The 18,873-nt window shown below is 44.0% G+C and overlaps 1 protein-coding gene across 1 annotated transcript; it reads right to left on the bottom strand.

Annotated features, from left to right (window-relative positions):
* Positions 1–1,141: 1,141 nt before the first annotated feature.
* Positions 1,142–15,531, bottom strand: LOC104070581 (the record flags this gene model as incomplete). The annotated part of the gene is made up of 20 exons (XM_009573253.1): positions 15,365–15,531; positions 15,213–15,271; positions 14,986–15,078; positions 13,195–13,322; positions 11,686–11,832; positions 10,479–10,550; positions 9,363–9,530; positions 9,174–9,270; positions 8,076–8,293; positions 6,765–6,918; positions 5,677–5,885; positions 4,310–4,427; positions 3,218–3,423; positions 2,481–2,598; positions 2,233–2,399; positions 2,008–2,108; positions 1,795–1,916; positions 1,626–1,676; positions 1,348–1,531; positions 1,142–1,265 (listed from the first exon to the last, which is right to left on the bottom strand). Coding segments are annotated over exons 1-20 (2,565 nt in total), but the record flags the coding sequence as incomplete, so codon positions are not given.
* Positions 15,532–18,873: the final 3,342 nt, after the last annotated feature.

Raw genomic sequence — 18,873 nt, 5'->3', positions numbered from 1 at the left:
GTCAGGAGTGCTTTGCAATGGCTCTTTTCCTCCTGAACACCTACCCTTCCTCTCCCTGCTTGAGCTGCACTGTCCTCTGCAGGGGCTGCCAGGTAGTGTGTTGGTAGGAGAGCACGCTGCCACCAGACAGTGCACATACACCTGAGAAGAAGAAAAAGTACCACTTGGTCCATATCAAATCCCGCTTTGCAGAGCATCGTTTTGTCTTTTGCCCGCCTTTTGCAGAAGTTACAGCTGATTAGACTTAGGCTTGTCTGAACACTTGCATGCGGCACCTTCTAGCTGAATGTGCCTTGAATTTCAAATTTGGTGTCAAAGAAGCCCTCAGGCGGTTTGGTAACTGAGAGGCTGAGACAGGAGAAGTTAAAACCTCCTGAGCTGCAGTGAGGCTATGTATCAAAGCTAGACAGAAACTCAATCTAGTGCTAGCTGCAGCTGCACACTTAGGAAGCAGCACAAGCCAGAATTGCATCATGTTCATTTCTAGCAAGTTCACGAGTTGAACTGCTTATGAAAGGCCAACTCAAAAAATTATGTGGTTACTTAAGCTGCCCAGGCAGGGGTACTGCCATGGCTTGTATCAGTCCACTCAACTGGGTGCACTAGGAGCAAAGCACCCCCAGGTGATTGTCCTGTGGTTTTCTTTGCTCTTCTTAGACCTGTTAGAGCAGGACAGAACCTCAAAAGTGTAAGACGAAACCCACATGTCTCTGCTTCCCTGCCCATTGGGCTGGCATCTGAGGAGATGGTTGACTGACTGGGACAGATGGGAGACAACAGAGCTGAACGTCATGTGGATATTATGGCATTTAAGTTGACTTTTCTGTTCTAGACATTTTGAGCTGAAGTGCTATGAATCTGATCCTATAAAAAGTCAGAAACACCATAGAAAAATCATATTTACATACCAAACTCTTTTGTTTACTCCAGCCAGTCCAATCTCAAGTCACTGAAACTGTGTCGCAGAGCAGATTTGAGAAGAGAACTGAATTAAAGCTGCACACCAGTCAGGCTACTTGGGTTGAATGCTGGCTAGGTCTTAAGTCTGTGAGGTGTTTAAATCGGCTATTTTTAAAATGGTCTTAAGAAGTTCAGAGGATAGGATCCATGAGTGGGTGGTGAGCCTTTCACTTAATCTTACCTGTTCCAGTCGATGTGCCAGGGTCCTTACTGCTAGCCTTTTAAAATGAGAGGGGTGCCTCACCCTGGGGCTAACAGCTACTGGACAGAACTCTGCAACATACTCACTGCCGTTAATCTCACACCTATTTGAGAGAACAGATCAACAGATCTAGAAGAAATTAAGGCTTTGCTGATGAGCGCATTGGTCATTCAGTAACTACTTGCCCATCCACACTGATGTTCCATCTTGGGGTGCTGTTGAAGTCTAGAGACCGGGTTACCCAGCAGTTTTCCAGGTATAACTCAACGTCGGGGCTCTCGTCTTTCAGCTCCACCTCGAGAAACACAGGCTCCACAGGTCGCTTGAGTATTGCCATGTTGGGCTCGTAGAATTCCATGAAAGATTCATCTCAAGAAAATGTCAGGGGATTTTGTTGTTGTTTAATTTGATTTAAATTAAAACATGTTTGGAAATTTTCTGACTTTCTTAGGAGGAGACTTACCTTTGGACACTCTTGAAACTACATTCAGGGCTTGTCTTATCCTTCTGTATACTGCAGAAAAGGAAATGTTAGTGAGGTTCTTTAGTAGGAAGCAGGGCATGTCTTAACAAGGGAACTTACAACTGAGAGAGTCACAGAAGTTTAAAAATGGAGGAAGAGAATTGCCTACCTGCAATATTTGATCTTGGTACCATGGTACCAGAGCCAAAGGCAGGTGATGTGGATCGATCACCAGCGAAGGCCCCTAGCACTAGGGTCTCTTTTGCTCGATAGTAGCACAAGACTGTTAGTCTATAATGGGAGAAAGGGTAATTTTTGTGTTCACTTTTACTTTCCAGCAGCTGTACCAAAGTGAGCAGTGTCAGTGAGCAGTAGCTCCTACCTGTAGTCTGGATCTCTTGTGATTGTTGGTATGCTCTGTTCTGGAAGAGTCTCTTTCTCGTAAGAGATTTCATTTTCGTAAATGATATGATCACCTTCAAACTGTGCATATGGGAAGCTGATTAAAAATGGAATCTTCTCAGGAGCTGGGGCAGGGGAACAAAAGAGAAAATGCAGGAGAGACAGAAACATCCAGCAGATGTATCTGCTCCGGCCTTGGGCTTACCCTTACTGAAGTGCCACAGGTAGTGACATGGAACTTGAAGAAGGCATGTCCTTCATTATACTCTCTAGGCTTGCAAGAGCTATCCCTTAGCTTGGTTTTACTCATATCAATGGCAGGAACCGTCTTCATCTGGGCAGATATCGTTATGGTACCATCTGGATGGCATACTGAGAAAATCAGAGAGTTGGTTATAAACTCAAGGAAAGAATCACAGATCATTTTATTGACTGATCAGTCGTATAACTTACTTATAAATGCTGACGAATTAAAACTGCAGCTGACGGAGAACATCTGTAAGGTCTCCATAGTTCTCACTTTCCTTAGGGCAACATCAAACCTTGCTTTAATTTTCTGAAAGGACACTTCCTGTGAAGGAGGTGATGGAAGAGGTCTCCTGTTAAGGCACGTGATCCATACGTACAACGTTCTGCTCTTTAGCTTGTGCCACTTGCATACTAACAAGTCACAAGAGTTAAGTCAGTGTGAAGACTCGAGCCTGATGCAACATGGGGACAGAAGTTTTCTTGTGTGAATTAATTGGTCACTGTCACAGAGATAAATTTTGGCTGATTATTGTAGAATAGTTCAGATGTTTATTACAGCATCTATTTTCTCGTGCCATGTCTTAACATTTCTACAAAATGTTCTTTCATAAAGGCTATATTGAAATATTGTTTCTGGCTCAGTGCAGATGGGACATTTTGCCTCATCTTACTAAAAATACTGAGGAGTTTGTTTTTGAAAACTTGGTGCGTATCTTTTAGAGACAACTTAGCACTGCAGATTACATAATACACGGCTTTACCAGAAGGGTCCATGTCCGATACCTCTTGTCCTACTTGCACTGGCTTAGAGTCCTTCCCTCTGGAGGTTTTCCAATATGTGTAATACTACAGCACTACAAACTGTGACTGTAGGACTGTGGCTGTATGAGCAAACAGTCCTACGTGCTTATAAAGGAGGCATTGCTATACAGTTCATGTACCTCATAGATAACTCCCACAGCAAACAGAGGTATTTGCAAGATCAGGTGTGTAGAATTGGTAGCTGCAAGATACCCATTGGTAAGCGCAACGTGCCGGTTCAGGAGCTTGTTACCAAGATACAGGTTCCAATACTGGTGCAAGCCAAAAGTAGGGATGGCTAGGTACAGGTTTTCTTCATCACAGTAACCAACTGCTTCTGGTAGTTCTGCGGGAAGAAGGTGGGATGAAGAGTTAGCAATGAAGGAAGGTTTGAGCGATGATGTTTGGCCCAGGGAGGGATCTCTATCACGGGTAAATTTTGCACTGGCACTGCAGCAGCGCTGTTACGTTCATACTGGCATCGTCTGCAGGGCTTTGGCTGTGTTGTGGATGTAGCAGCTCACAATCGGTGGGATTGGGAATCCTCACGCTTCAGCAGTGGCCTGCCAGCCTGCTTCCAGGACTATTCCCTGTTACAGTAAGGCAAGCTGAGCTACGCATGTAATTATATTTTTTTGGTCAGCCTTCTTTGGGTTGAACCCAGAGCTATTTCAAAGATAAAATAGGACAGTGAGGAGAGACTGTCACCTTCATGGCATCCAAAATCTAGGAAGTTTGAGAAAGTACCAATCAGACCTCTTCACTGTTTCAATAACCCACTAAGTACAGGTCTTAGTGGATGATTGTCTCCTTACAGAAATGCTGTCTTTGGAGTTCACAGCAATTTATTTGAGCCAGTTGAGTTCTGCCCTGGACGCAGAGGCAGAATTGCATTTGAGGACAAACTGAAACTTATAGCAATGTCTGAAAGTTTTGCCAGTAGATGTATGTTCAAGTTATGAGGCATCTTGTTCACTGAGTTTGCAAGCCAACTTCTTCTACACACTAGTTTTTATTGCTCTCAGCGTCTCGAGGGCAGACTGTCTTGCCAGTATGCAGAAGAGCTGCCATCAGAAAAGCAGCAAGTTGGCTATGTTACCAATGATGAGCTATTGAAGGGTGGGGTTTTCCCAAAAGCTCTCATCCGCAGTCTAATGCCATTCTCACTGAATTCAATGAAAATCTGATCCGTGCTGTTGATGCAAACCAGTTAATAGCAGGGGAAAGCTTACCGATATCAGCAATCACACACTCCAGCTCTGCTGAATGATAATAGAGTGTCATCTCCGGACCCACGCTTATAGTGTAGTTAACGAGGAGGGTATATTTTGTTTCATTTCTATTCACATACTGAAAGAGAGAGAAGTGTAAGGCTGCAGTAGCAATGGCTTCCAGCACAGAGAGGCATGTATATCCTGAGCAGCACTAAATAATATTCCAACACTCTCCTCTCCCCTGCAAATAGCTCAGTCTCTAAAAACATCGCTTCAGTTGGCCTAAAACTATTCAGAAATCTGGACAGGATTCAACAGCCCTTTCAGCCAAACATAAATGTGGAGAATGTAGTGCCTGTTCAGAAAATGGAGGCAGAAGTGAACACAGTGGTGTTCCCTCTGTAGCCCGCTGGTGAAAGAGCTCGTAGAGGGAGATTCGGGTCCAAATCCTTATTTTTCTTCACTCAGAGTGTGGGCTGAACCCAGGAGAGTAAGTAATCGGTAAAACAGAAGGTGTGAGGAGATGCTATGAGAGATCCCTCTCAATATCCTCATTTACTTCACTAAAAGTGCTCCCAAAGCAAAACCTGCTGTTCAACCTGAAAGAAATACTGCTGAAAATTTTTGTCTTGCTTTGATCCTTAATGCAATTTAACTGTGGTTTGACTGCAGCCTGAAAACTATTTGCACAAGTCCCGATCCTGTGCGTTCACAATGTTGTTCCTTGTAACAAAAAATAGCATCGCAGCTCTGCGTGATTTGGTTGAAACAGTGGTAGAGGACTTGCAGTTATGCATCCTCTTACTGAAATGAGAGGTTGAATTCCCTCTGTGAGTTTATACTTTTTACAAATATTTAGATTACAAATGGTCTGAAGCTTAACAAAATTACATTTAGAATACCCTGAGCCTGCGTGTACATGCTCGCACGGTGCATGGCCTGTGCCAGCGATCAGATGGCTCTGCATAAACAGTAGGTTCAGGAATTACTGGATGTTGGTAATTGGTGTTTGCAGGATTGCAATAATTGATTTATTTTTCCAAGGCACTCCTGTTTCAAGGGACAGCATTTAATAGAGATTTGACAAACCTCTTCCTGCTGGGCCTGTGCTCGGACATTAGCCATGCTGACAGATACTAAAGGAAGTGCTATTTCATACCATCTAATCACACTTGATGCTGCACGTCTCCCAGAGACCTAGGGAGAGCAAGGGGGGGATATACCAGCCTCTAATCTTAATTCAGATGAGCTCAGACTCATTGACACCTTTATGACCAAGGAACAGTTGTTGGTTAATAAAACCCAGACTATGTTCGGGTTTCCCTCTAAAAAGGGACTGCCCTACCTCCTCCACTCAGCTGCTGAAGTGACCTACTGTATCTTACCTCCTTTAGAACATATGGATCATCAAAAGAGACTTCCAGGATAAATCCTTTCGTTCTATTAGAAAAGGGAGTTTCATAAATCTTAAACCCATGGTGCTGTGCTTCCCTCAGGGTAAATGGCACATTTCCTATTGCTATTGCCACCAGAGAGACATCGGGAAGAAAATGTCCAAATGCAACATTAAATAGCCTTTCCTCTGGCAGAGTATCTGTAGGGAGAGAACATCAAATTACTGCTGATGTGGATCAAGTAACAAAGACGGTTGGGGTGGCCTCCCATTCAAGTTCCAGGAAACTTAGCCAACAGCCATCCCTTTAATGGCTCTGATTAATGAGTGTTTGTGTTCTAGTCAGATCTGAAATACTCTGAGTACATGAGAATTGCTTCAAGCTGCAGGAGATTAACGATAAATACATACAACTTTATAGAAAGTGGGTTCAGTAATTTTCTAGAGGTGCACTAAGATGCGCAATGGCTTTCCTATAAAGAAATCTAGAATCTAGTTCAGCCACATAAAATATGGAAAAACTATCATAATGTATGCTAAAAGGCTCCTTTTTCTTTCTATATCAGTTATCCAGACAGCTCCAAAGATGTTTAGTGTCTTAATGCATTGGAAAATATCATTAAAAAAACATTACTGCACCACTGGATGGCACAATTATTTCAGTATGCTCCCAAGATAACAAATGCAGGCAGTTTGGGGGAGAAAATGCCATCAATGAATGCTGTCCTCAGACAGTTCTTCTGCCCAGTATGATAACTGCACAACGCAACATCTTTATTCTAGGGTCCCAGTGCTCACTGGAAAAATCTGGATGTTAGTGTGAAAGAAACGTTTACGTTCTTATCAGCAACTTGTAATTTTCATTTCATCCCATAATGACGGGTGATAAATGGTACATCTGTTAAGTCTAAAGGTTTGGGTTTTTTTATAATACCTTGAATCTTGACTTTGGCTAGCAAATTGGAAGTGGGAGTTGAGAGGATTCTGGTGAATGTATGTGTGTGGCAGAGGTCAAATGGAGCAATGTATAAGACAGCAAAAGCAAGAGATTGGTAAAAGTCAATGAGAGGAATGACTTACTGTTGATAACAGTTGGTATTTGTGGCATGAAAGGTGTCGTGACGGATTTGATGACAGTATACTTCGTAGTTTGCCAATCTACATCTGTCCATGTGTGCTCCAAAAACAAGTCAATACTGTAAATGACTCCATATACACCACCAGAAATGGAGCTCTAGGAGGTAAAATTTGTTATTAAGTCTTAATTCTCAGTAGCTCAATAGAGGAATGACTGAATATGGTTAAAATTCTTACACTAGAAAAAGCAAATGGTATCCTAGTGGAGTTTGGGATGCATTTTGCTAGGGGAGCTTCTTTGTTTGTTTGCTTGGCCCATTTGTCTGGTCCATGTTTGGCTCAGATACTGCTAAGATTCTCAATAAGGAAGTATCAGGTTTGGCGGGGTGTCCTTATTAAGTTTAGTAAGTAACCATATTTGCAGGTTTTTTTTTACAATCCCTGGATTACCAGTCATGTCTCTCATTCTGTCCCAGTTCACTCTGAAAGTTTGTCAGTGCTTCCAACAGTTCTTCAGACCAAGCCTGTCTGGTGTTACAATACACATAGTGATGTGAGTGTCCACTGATACACAAAAAAGTGAACTTCTGAAGGCGGTAAGTCAAAATCACACCAATGTTATCTTCACAAGTGGAACTAGTAAAGAGCCTTGTGAGAATATTGCCAGCTCCTTTCTAAGTGTTCAAGGTCAGGTTGGATGGAGTTTCGAGGAATCTGATCTGTGAAAGATGTCCCTGCCCATAGCAGGACTAGATGATCTTTAAAGGTGCTTTCCAACCCAAACCGTTCTGTTCTGTTCTACTGAACATTTCTTTTGTCACTGCCTCTATACCTGTAAATTATAGATTGACAAGGAATATACTATGTCCAAAACAGGTGGCTGCACCCAAACGACATGCTGGGAACCTCTCCCATGCTAACTCTTGCTGTCTGCATGGAAACTGTCTGGGAAATTACCCCTTGACCCGGGCCAGAAGTTTACCAGGACTAATTTCATAATGTAACAACATAGAAAATTGAAGTCCAGTGCCCAGGAATCCCTTAGCTCTTAATTTATTAGTATATCTTATAGATAATTAACAAAAGACAGTCTCTCGATTCTATCGTGTTTTATAATCATAGATACTTAGTTTCTGAGTAAGTGCTTTCAAAACACAGAAAAGGAGCGTCTCGGTCTTCAAATATTTCTTGTATCTAAGAATTTTAAGCGGCAATCAGTCACTATTCGGAATGATTTGGAATGATCATGATTTAGAAACATTTTCCATGGTGCAGGCCCTCAAATATGTTAGTGTGTGACAGGTTCGTACTAACCTTTAGCTTGCCTCCTTCTGCTCCAATAGGGATAGTTATTCTGATGTGTGTTTCGTTGTGCTCCAGTAAGTAGTTCTTCTCCTCCGGATTTACTATGACTCGATCATCGACTCCCATTAAAATGTTTTTAGAGAGAAAGGTGGATTCTTGAACCACTAATGTGGGGATAACACTTGGCACAGTCCATGTTAGTGTAGTATCAGTGAAACTGATGCCATCTGTTGAGTTAGATAGACAGTCCCAGAAGACCGGGTAGTTGGAGTTACCAGTCTTCACTCTGCAACGGCTGTCTTTCCCTGACTCCTTTTCACCAGGGTACCTTTACAACTTTCACTAATGAAACACCTTGTAGGATATTAGCCAAGGATTGTAGGATACTAGATAGCTATTTTGTCACAGAAACCTGGTGCTCGAAGTAGACGTGAATCAGTTTCAGGTGACTGATTTATTCAGAAGAACCAACAGTCATGGTCCCAGCTACCTGCTCTGTTGTCCTTCTGGTCCCAGGAGTTTTGCCTTACTGGCAAAAGGAATGGGGCACAGAGCCACTTGCTTGGACCTTCTCCTTGAAACTTTGGCTTCAAGATTATGACAACTTAAAACCTCCTGCTTCCTCATCAATTGTTCGCATTAATACTGTTCTGTGAGAGACAGAGGGTGCAGCCACCACTGTTCTGCAAAAAGCCAGACTAGTTCTGCCTCTCCAGAGAAAAGGACTAGGTGAGTCCCAAGGATGCAGAGCTACATCCCCTGCGTGCGATTATATGACAGGGAGTGCCAAGGCTGTGGGATTAGTTCAGGGGAGGCTCCCTGGCCCTTCTGCTGCAGTTTTACTTGTCTCCAGTTCCCTGCATCTAACGTGAGGGTTTGAGAAACCAGAGACAAGGCATGACACGGCACTGGGAACACAAGTAATGTAGCGTGACAGCAGGGAACGTGTTTGCCTGGGACTAAAGCCATGGACTCTTAGCTCATGTTGCTCCGAGGGCAGCTTGTAAACCTCTTCTCTTGCAGAGTAGGTTACAGGGAAATAGGGAGACTGTGTTTTCTACTAGCTCCTTAGGCAGTTATTTTTGTGAACAAGGTAGAAATCCTTACCAACAGGACAGGCGACAGTCGTGTCAATCAGCAAAAGCAGCCACCGCTGCCTGTACATGGAAGTGGAAGTGACCATGTTCATATTTACACCACTGACCTGTTAGGATGCAGGCAGAAAAAGAGAACTGATGTTCTAGAGAGGCAGTGGAAACGGCACAGTTTTGTGTCCCATTGAGAGCAACAACTCACCGCGCTGACGTCAGACTCGTTGCTGTGGTAGGGCGCACGGAGGTACACTCGGGAGAGCGTGTTATTGAAGCTGTAGCCCAGTTTTGCTGCATCGCTTACCGTTATTCTCTTTCTCCCTGATGGAGAAACAAACATCAGTTGCCATAGCTGGTATGCAACATTTTGAGTCTGCAAGAGAGAGATGAGCTGCATCAGATCTAAGTCTACCAAAGTCTCTTAAAAAACGATGATATTGTAGCACCTATTTTCCTGCTAGAAGCTGGAGTAACTGGAGTGACACTGGACACTACTAGTTCACCCCAGGCAAGAAATACTCTTGATCTATATAAAGATAAGGAATTCTGTAAGTCTTTAAGGCATCTTTAGAGATAGTCTTATAGCAGCCCTGGAAGAAACTTAGGCTGGTGGCCTTGAACAAATTGCCTTGGACAAAATGCCTGTGCTGCTAATAAGATGATTGCCTTCACATCTGTCGATTGCAGAAGCAGTCCAGAGGCCAAACGACAGACTACCTTTTATAGTATATAGCCATACTGTGTCAAAGATAAGATGAGAGGAATGTCTGTACTGGTCTAGAACAGAGTATCCTGAAATGATAACTATATGGGAGGATAGCCAAAAGCAAAAATGGGCATAAGGAGCAAGTAAGACATGAGAAAAATAGGACAAGCGTATATACTTTCCAGCCTCAAATAATTTTCAGCTCAGGGACTCCTGAGCTATCTGTAGCTTCTTTGTATTTTGTATGTCTCATTGGATTTCTCTTCAGTCAACTTTTCCAGACTTTCCTTGAGATCAAGCAAGCTTTTAGCAGCCACAACATCTTTTGGCAAGGATTTTGACAGATTCACTACCCATTGTGTGAAGAACCACCTACCTTTGTTTGTCTTGAACTCAGTTTCCACTAATGTAACAAGCATATGGCTCTGTTCTCCCACCTAAAGGTCTTTTTGCAGTCTAGAGCTCTAAGAAAACTTGAGAGGTTTTTTCAGTACTTGATGTCATCTTTGCCATCTCCCTTTTTTTGACAGAGATGGAGCTATGCCCCAAGAATGACTCATGAGACTAGTGAGAAGAGGCAGGCTAGGAACTGTTAGGAAAGACTCTCCTTCATACCTCTGGCAGTGCTGACATCCACGCTACGGTGTAGTCATTTGAAACTGCAGGGACATCGGTCTTCACTGACACCTGGGGACACAGAGGAGATTCTTTGGGAACAAACAAATCTGCAGCATTGTTACAGGCATGGGGAGCAGAGAGAAGGCTTTCAGGTTTCTTCTCCAGTGTCTGTCAGGATTTAGCAATTTACAATCACTGGAGGTAATTAAAGTGTTTCCAGAGAGGTTCTTGATGGCGGTAATTTCTGTGGCCTTAAAATGAATGTTGAAGTCATGGCATTTATGGTGGTGCATGTACAGCAGAAGGAATGCTTCGTGTATAACCAGGTAAATCAAAAGTCCTGTTTCATGTCTAGTAAGCTGTAGACTAGATCGCACTCCAGAGACTTTCAGGGGCATCTGGGTTTCTCCACCGGAGGTATAGGGAAGCAGGCTATTGGCTTTAACGGGACAGGTTCCCTCTTCCCATGCAGGCTGAACACCTGAAAATGCAGGATCCCCAAAACCTAAGGGTAGATGCTATAGTGTAAATCTTGCCAGCATGTGCTGCAGAGTGAGGTGAGTTCTGGACACTGAGTTGGGAGACAGTGTTTGCCTCAGACATCTGTACCATGGTTTAAGTGTGTTGCAACACCCAGACGTGACTGCCCAGCCTCAAGTCCTAACAGGAGAAATCTGCTTTCTTCATCCTGCCTATAATAGGTACGTACAAAAGGCAGTGAAGTTTGTTTTGTTCAGTGCCTTATTTCTACATTGGTGTGGAGATGCTGGTAGCAGGCTGGACAGCCAAATTGTACCACCCAGCGGGAGGCAAGTTCTGTCTCCCAATGATGTCCTGTGAGTTGTGTGACGCGGCAGGGGTGCAGCTCTGCAAACTCTAGGTTTTGTTATTTCAAATATAAGGATGACATTCTCACAGATGCTGCAGCGCTTTATAACATAAAGGTACTTTTGCGAGCTAAACAGTTTGGCCTGCTTGGCTCCTGGTTTGCTTGCAGTGGCTTAATTTACATAATCTGTACAGTGAACCGAATTTCACTGCATTCAAAATACCTATGACCTGTAAATGTGTTACTAATAAGCATCTGCAGTTACACCCTCTGCTAAATATCAAGCAGATCGCTATTATGCCTGGAATTTGTGGAGGTTGTTGTGCCTGGCAGGGAGCTTGGATGCAGCTTCGCCTTCAGTGGGAAAGCTTTTACCTCCATGTAGTTTTCTTCACACACAATTTCTCTTGAAGCCCAGGAAGAGTAGGAGCAGTAAATAGGGTAGGTGTAGGTCACAGCTGCCCTCATGCTTGAAAATGAGGAGACCTTGATGTTCACAGTCAGTGAAAACAGCTCATCTGCCTTGGGAAGAAAAACAGGCAATTCAGCAGAATGTGTGGAAGGTCCCAGGAACGGCTGCATGGGACCATCCAGCCCAGTGTCCTGTTTCTGAGAGTGTTTTATAATGATGAGAACAGGTTGAGAGCTGTAGTAACAGTTCCTCCAACATACCACCCTGTCTTAAGCAGTTTGTGTGCAGGGGCTTTCTGAGCCAGAGACATTGCCTCAGTACTTACAGCCTGTGCCTCAGATCACATCTCAGCACTGTTCTTGCCACAGTATAAAGGAGCAGCTAGTCAGGGGAAGATCTGACCTACCTCACCATGTGGTTCACGTTCCTCCCATTCATGACTGCTATGTGCCTCCTCATGGAGAGAAAGTACTGGAGCTTTTAGTTTGGTGTAGGTAGTTTAGATCTATCTTACAAATGCCATTTAGTGTCTATCTTGACTAGCTTCAGTAAGAGCTCCTTTCAGTCCTCCAACTCTCCAGGAGCCACGCATGAAGCCATGGACTGTGATTCTATCTGACATGGATGTGTATTTTTCTACAGAAAAAGGCAAAACCTTTCCAGAGAAATTTCCAGTCTGGAAATCCTGGTCGTTGCACAGCACACTGTACACCCCCTGTTCGTGTTAGCATAACCTCTGCCCATAAAGTTTTACCTTATTTTTTCTGTGGGACTTCCAGGACCAACCAGACTAAACATGGACAAGCTTCTACTCTGATATGTTCTGTTTCTAGGTACATTTCATCTCAACTAACATTTGGAAATTAGAAATCCAGGCTATACTTCTACACATATTTTAGGAAGGGGTGAATCACCTTCCGGAGATGCCTGTTTCTCTCCATTGACTATTGTGGAAGTGTAAACAACTAGTTTAGACCAGACATTATCTTTTAGATGGCTAAAGTTACGTGAGACAAATCTGGGTCTAATAGATGTGTGTGATCTACGTTCCTAGGCATGTGTTAACAGGCACATTACCACACAAATTAAGCCAGGAAATGATCTGCCAGGATCACTCTGCAAATGTTGCTTTTTCAAGCAGATGCCTACTTCTTTCCAGAGAGGGTTTCAAGAAACTCTCTGGCAAATCAGCAGCTACAAGGATATGCTTGAGAACTGGCAGCTAGTCAGCAGCATTAGGCTAAGTGTCATTTCATGGAGAGAGGAAATCCCATGTCAGTCACACTGAACAAACCTCATGCTGGAGAGCCATTGCCTATTCATTTCTACACGCCATCAACACTAACCCCTTGAGTTCTCTATTTCTTGAGTTCTCAAAACATGCCATTAGAATGCCATATAATATCTCAATCTTGTCTTTTTGGAAAGGATGTACTGTCTGAGTTGTTTTCAAGCCCGTCTCTGGGTCTTACCTCGTTGACCACATGACAGCCAAGCACCGACGCGCGGAACACGGGGTTGCCCCATACGTCTTCTGACAGGACATAGCCACAGCGAGATGCTAGTTTCTCATCCAGCAGAACAGGGCCAGCATAAGGATCTAGAGAATAAGGGAATGACGTGTGGGATGGAAAGTTCAGGGCAAGTCACGGGGCAGAGTGGTGCTGAGGCCCCCTCACACAGCTCTCCTCTGAAAAGAGGTCCATCTGGGTTGGGTGCTCTCCAGTGACGTGTGCTGTTAAGGAGCTGGCGAAGCTGTGCTGGTATGTGTTAGAGACCATGAGACAGTCTGGTGTGTCTCAAGCTCACCCACATTATGTTCACTTTAATGTCCGTTTCTTTGTGTCCAGGAGCTTGTGCCACAGCCACCTTGAAGTACAATTATGGAGAGTTTCTCTGAGGCATCACACACATTTCTCCCTCACTGATTTTACTCTCTAGAAGAGAGTTATGGGCTATCAAGCCCATCCATTTCTAAAAATCCTCAAGCTGTGATAATCTGCTGCTCACTCTGGTCAAAGGATGCAGTCACGGATGGGCATTTCTACAAATTGGTCAGGTTTGCTGCTCATCTCTGCTTGGCAAGGCTCTGCGTGCTGGTAAACCTATGGGGGAGCCAAGTAACAGGCGCGATGGGAGCTGGCTGCGCTCAGCTCTTGATGCTGGTAGAGTTAATAACATAATATTTTGTTAATTATCTGCCCTCTGATTAAGGAACTATTTTAGTCTTGGGTTAGACACAAGAATCTACAAATAGATAGCGTTTAACTAGCTGCCATTGTAATTTCTAGATTTGTCTGTCATCTTTATATGTCGAACAGTACTAATAACTGCTGTTTCAGTAGATGTATTCTTGCAGCCAGGATAGACTAAGGAGATAAGTGAGAAGAATTTTGGAAGAAGAGGGAGTAGCTTTTATGAGACCAACTGATAGAGCTGGAAGAAACAAACAACCTTTTTGTGCCTGAAGGCTGGTCTGTTTTTTCCAGCGATATCAGTTGTTCTCATAAATGCTATCACTTCTCCCCACACCCTTGCTGTACTTGACTTTTTCAGTTCTGCCTCCAAATCAATTGAAAAAACCCAAAACCCAGAAAAAAGTGGACTGATCTCAACAGAAAGAAATCTGGTTTGCGGTGAAATCACATACTTTTTTCAATCTCATGTGAACATTTTCTGGTTTTCATTTTGGTTAAGTAGATTTTTGTTTTCCTCAGCAAAATGGAAACACTTTGTTCAATCTGAAATAGGGTATTTAACTGCCATTATGGTGTTAAATAAAAAGGAAATTAAAAAAATCCTTTAATTGCTGCAGCACTCACTCAGCACTCGTTGAGAGTGTGTTTTCTGGGTATTACCCGGCCTACACTGCTGTTGTTATTTGTGCTGTCCAGGACATATCCAAGCTGCAATGTCGCCTTTGTTTTCCTTGCTAGACATGTATAAGGGCTCAGCAGAGGAAAGAATGAAAGCCAAATGTCAGTCCTTCCTCCTCAGACCATCCTTTCTCCTTTCCCCATCATGTTAGTTGTAAGGGGCAAAGGGGACTGTGGCTGTGGATACAAGCTTAACTCATCTGTAGGGACATTGGCCAAATTGAGGAGCGAGAGGCCAGGTCTAGGTGGCAAAGATGTTCTGCAAGTTCTTCGGGGTCAGTTACCACTTATCGTGTAGATGGCAGCAGCATCCAGATCACAGACGCTGTGATCACTTAGGTGATTCCCCAGCCTTCATGGTACTCAGGGCAGCCACTTGTGACTCACCATTGATTTCCAGCTGGAAGAACTTTCCCTGGAGCAAGAGTTTATTCAGTTTCATCCAAAAAATCCTGGAGCGGCAACTGCTCTCTACAAAACCTGGTGGGAGCACATATAGAGCAGATGAGGCAGTGGGACTGGAGGGCAGAGAAGAGGCACATCTTGTTACAAGCAGAATAACCGAGTTCTCATCCTTGCCTCTCCCCACTATCCTTTTATCATGTTTCACCAACCTGGGGGAGCCATCTGCCTCCCTTGTCCCAGCCAGAACAGCAAGAAAAGCAGCCAGATCCTGCGGTGTAAGTACATGAACAAATGATGGGTTGAACAGAGGAAAAAAAATCAAGATGGAAAATGAACGAGGCAGCAACTGAAGTCTCATTACCTGCATAGTGAGTAACCCACAGCCTCCATCTGTCCCCAGAGACGTGTGCATGTGCAGCAAAGTCCTCTTCCCTTTGAAGTAAAGCTGACCCAGCTGTGGAGAGGGGACTTGGTCAGACCCAGGAGGAGAGGTATAGCTGACCTTTTACGACAGAGATTGTGCTGTCTTCTCCAAACCTTGTGTGTGAATCAGGAGAGGCTGGTGGCTTCTGTTGTGGAGGGACGCCTGGGCTGAATCCTGCAGTGCCCTCCAACGTTATCTGAGCTCCTGGCAGTGGGAGGCAGACTCCTTCTCGCTGGGAGGGCAGAGCACCCTCCTGCCAGGTATTTACAAGGTCAGATGCTGCTGCTGAGCCTAATTTTAATGAGTGCAGCAGAGGGTGCTTGGTGCTTTGCATCAGCCCCTGGGAAATAATCTCATTCCTTACAAGCCAGTTGGGTAGCTTTGGCTTCAGGTCTTAAGAGCACATGAAATATTTCCCCGGAGGTTACTTTAATTGGGTCTGCACAGGAAATACATTTTTGTTTCTGTTAAATGTCCCAGTGACCCAGCCATGCCAGAGATAACAGCAGTTCTTTGGCAGCTACACATTTTGCTTTTGTGGATCCAGTTAGGTTGCCCTTTGATTTGTTTGATTATCGGAGAGTGTTTTGGTGAAAACATCTTGTTTTTAGAAGTGCTCCAATATCTCTGGATCATGCAGACCATGTGCAGGTCTGTAAATGGCCAAACATGTTGCCTGGGAAGAGAAAGTCATCGTAGGAGCTGTGGCTCTGGGACTGCAAGTTCCCCGGGAAGCAGAAAGGCTGAGAGGTTTGGTGAGCTAAAAATACAGCTTGTGTGGCATGGATGAGCTGTGGTGGGGTGAGAAGTACAGGACATTTAGGCTGACATTTTAGCCATTGAAACCCAGAACTCAATCTCCTTTTGGTCCCCATTTTGGGGCATTACCCAACCATTCTCACCTTACTTTGGTTCACGTGCAGAGCTGTGCTGTAGAAATGAGATTGTTTTCACAGTATACTTCACATCGCTCTGGGATAAACAAAAGCCAGTGGGCACATCCACTCACAGGACACAGTGCAATCAGTGTAATTTCCTCCTCTGTCCTCCTCTCTCAGAGGACCTCTGCAGTAACAGCAGAACCCACACCACCGCCCCGCCGGACATGCTCACTTTATACAGCAGGGAGCCGGTGGCATGCTTGTGTAAGTGCTCTGGAGCGGAGCCCCGGGGCTTTAGCAATCTCCTAATTAATGTCCTTTGGTCAGCAGGAGCCGAAGTCCAACTTCTGCAACAAACTTCTCATGAGCCCACGCAGGACTCGCTGCATGATCCTGGCCTGCATTAACTCTGCGTCCCCGGACTCAGAGTGACTCTTCATTGAATCCAGCTGGGGCTGGAATTCGGCTGGAAATGGCGGTACTCAGATACCACAGTGATGAGTGTGGTGTAACAATGAGATTTTGAATTTTGAGTGAAAACTTCAGTATATTTGGATAGCAGACGGTTCCAATTTTGATAAGCCACTTCCAAGAGCCATGTAGCATCTCTCTGAGATACTGAGAGTCAAGGTCTGAGGGAGCCATGTTTGAGAGACCGTGACTGCAATTTATTAATGAACAGCCAACCATCAGGACAGGTACATGACTGCAATTAACTGCCTTCTTTGCACAAGCTGTGAGGAGATGAATTTCCAGATCTTTGGACAACTCAGTGCATCGCGATTACTCTGTTTCTGGCATTAATCGTGGTTCTAAATGTGGCAGAAATGACTTTGGATGTGACATAGCAATTGTGGTCAGTGTGCGATAGCCAGCTCTTGGCCTCACTGTCAACCAAGCAAAGCAAAGCAAGTCCAGGTCAAATGCTTTTGGCTTCCAAGGATCGCTTAAGTGCTGCGGAAAGCACTGTTAGCACTGGGCGGCTGGAAGCATCGGCTGCTTGTGGTCCCTAAAGTCCCTCTGGTACTCATTATAAAGGTAGGGAGGATAAGCTTGTCATTCCAGGTTATTTTATTTGTCTACTCAGTTTTCCTTGCTGTTTTGGCTGCATAAGAGCACCCATCTTAATGTTCTTGTAGGGTAATAAACAGCTGCTGTGTTTCGATGTTGAGGTGATGGCATTCTGTGGTGGATAAGATGATTCATGGCTTGGGTTCTTTCGAGCTGAAAGGTACCGTATGAATGTAATGTTTTGGTTTCTTTTTTTTTTCCTGCATGGGTCTGGAACTGGGTTTTGTATTATATAATGTGATAGAAAGTTTAAAACCGGCCACTTGGAGCAGCATGCATATAGCACCTCTCCCAGTGAGGCTTGTTTTTAGTGGCGGAAAAAGGCTCCAGTCCTTTGAGTCATGGTGTTTGTTTTTCTGTTGTTCTGTGGCACTGAGATCCCCAGGTTACCTGAATGCTACAGAAAAAGACTTTTTCATTTTTCTGTCCCAAGTCTTTTAATTAAAACTTTATTTTTCCAACTGGTTAAAATGCAAGGAAGTGTTGTGTTTTTTTTTTTTTCCTACTAAGTCCCATGTGATGATCTTAAGTAAGCCTCACAGTTTGATACTTAGTCTGAGCGTGGGACAGAGTAAAATGGGACCCATTATTGGACAAAAAAATAACTAGCGAACAATGGGAAAGAAAATGGGGTGAAGTCTGTTTTTAATGTACCAAAAGCAGAATCTTTGCTTATATAGAGTTGGGAGAAGCCAAGATAAGGGATCCCTGACCTCCTTGTCCACTTGCAGCTGCAGGACTGGCAAATCTGAAATAGAGATAGAAATATTGGTATGTCAGTATTTATAAACCTAGAAATAGCTGCCCAAGCAGGTGACCTAAGATGTGACAACCAACTAGAGAGAGCCACTAGGAAATCTTCAAGAAGGAGATGCTAGAGGAGATGCTTCTCCATGGGAAGAGCTATGCCTTGGAGCAAGCTGAGAATTAGATATCCAGGTGTGGGTCCAGCGAGTGGGAAATGGGAATGGTGCTAAGCTTTATCTCTGAGAAACCTTTTCTCAGGGTGTGTGTCTGTGAGACACAGAGAGGTGCAAGCGACCTCCACCTGCAGGGTAGCACTCCTGTTCTGGAAAGGTCTTGATCACCTTGGCACGGACGTGTGCCCGAGCTCTGCTCCCACCCGCATGCACCAGGAGCTTGTAAGTGCATTCAAAGGGCTCTTAAATCCCCAGGGAAAAATAGCATATAAAGATAGTTCTGGTTTAACTTCATACCGTAGGTATGAAGGTAACTTCACTGATGTAACTAAAATGCTCTGTCCATTTTGGTGTGCACACATTGTGTTTCAGAGGGCTGAGGCCTTACTCTTGTGTGCAGATGGTGCAGAGGAAAATATATCCTGTAAGGAACAACTGTAGAATAATCAGCTCAAAGAGGCAATTTCTTCCTATCCCCATGAGCTAGTAGTTGGCTTATGCCCTGGACTGTGAGGGTTTACATTCCTCATTTGTTATTATAAAGCTATTATTATTGTTATTATTATTATTATTA

The sequence above is a fragment of the Fulmarus glacialis genome, unplaced genomic scaffold, assembly GCF_000690835.1.
Source record: "Fulmarus glacialis isolate BGI_N327 unplaced genomic scaffold, ASM69083v1 scaffold51072, whole genome shotgun sequence".
In the NCBI taxonomy this organism is placed as follows: Eukaryota; Metazoa; Chordata; class Aves; order Procellariiformes; family Procellariidae; genus Fulmarus; species Fulmarus glacialis.
Note: the sequence above shows the minus strand (reverse complement) of the source record. Positions and strands in the feature narration are given on the sequence as shown.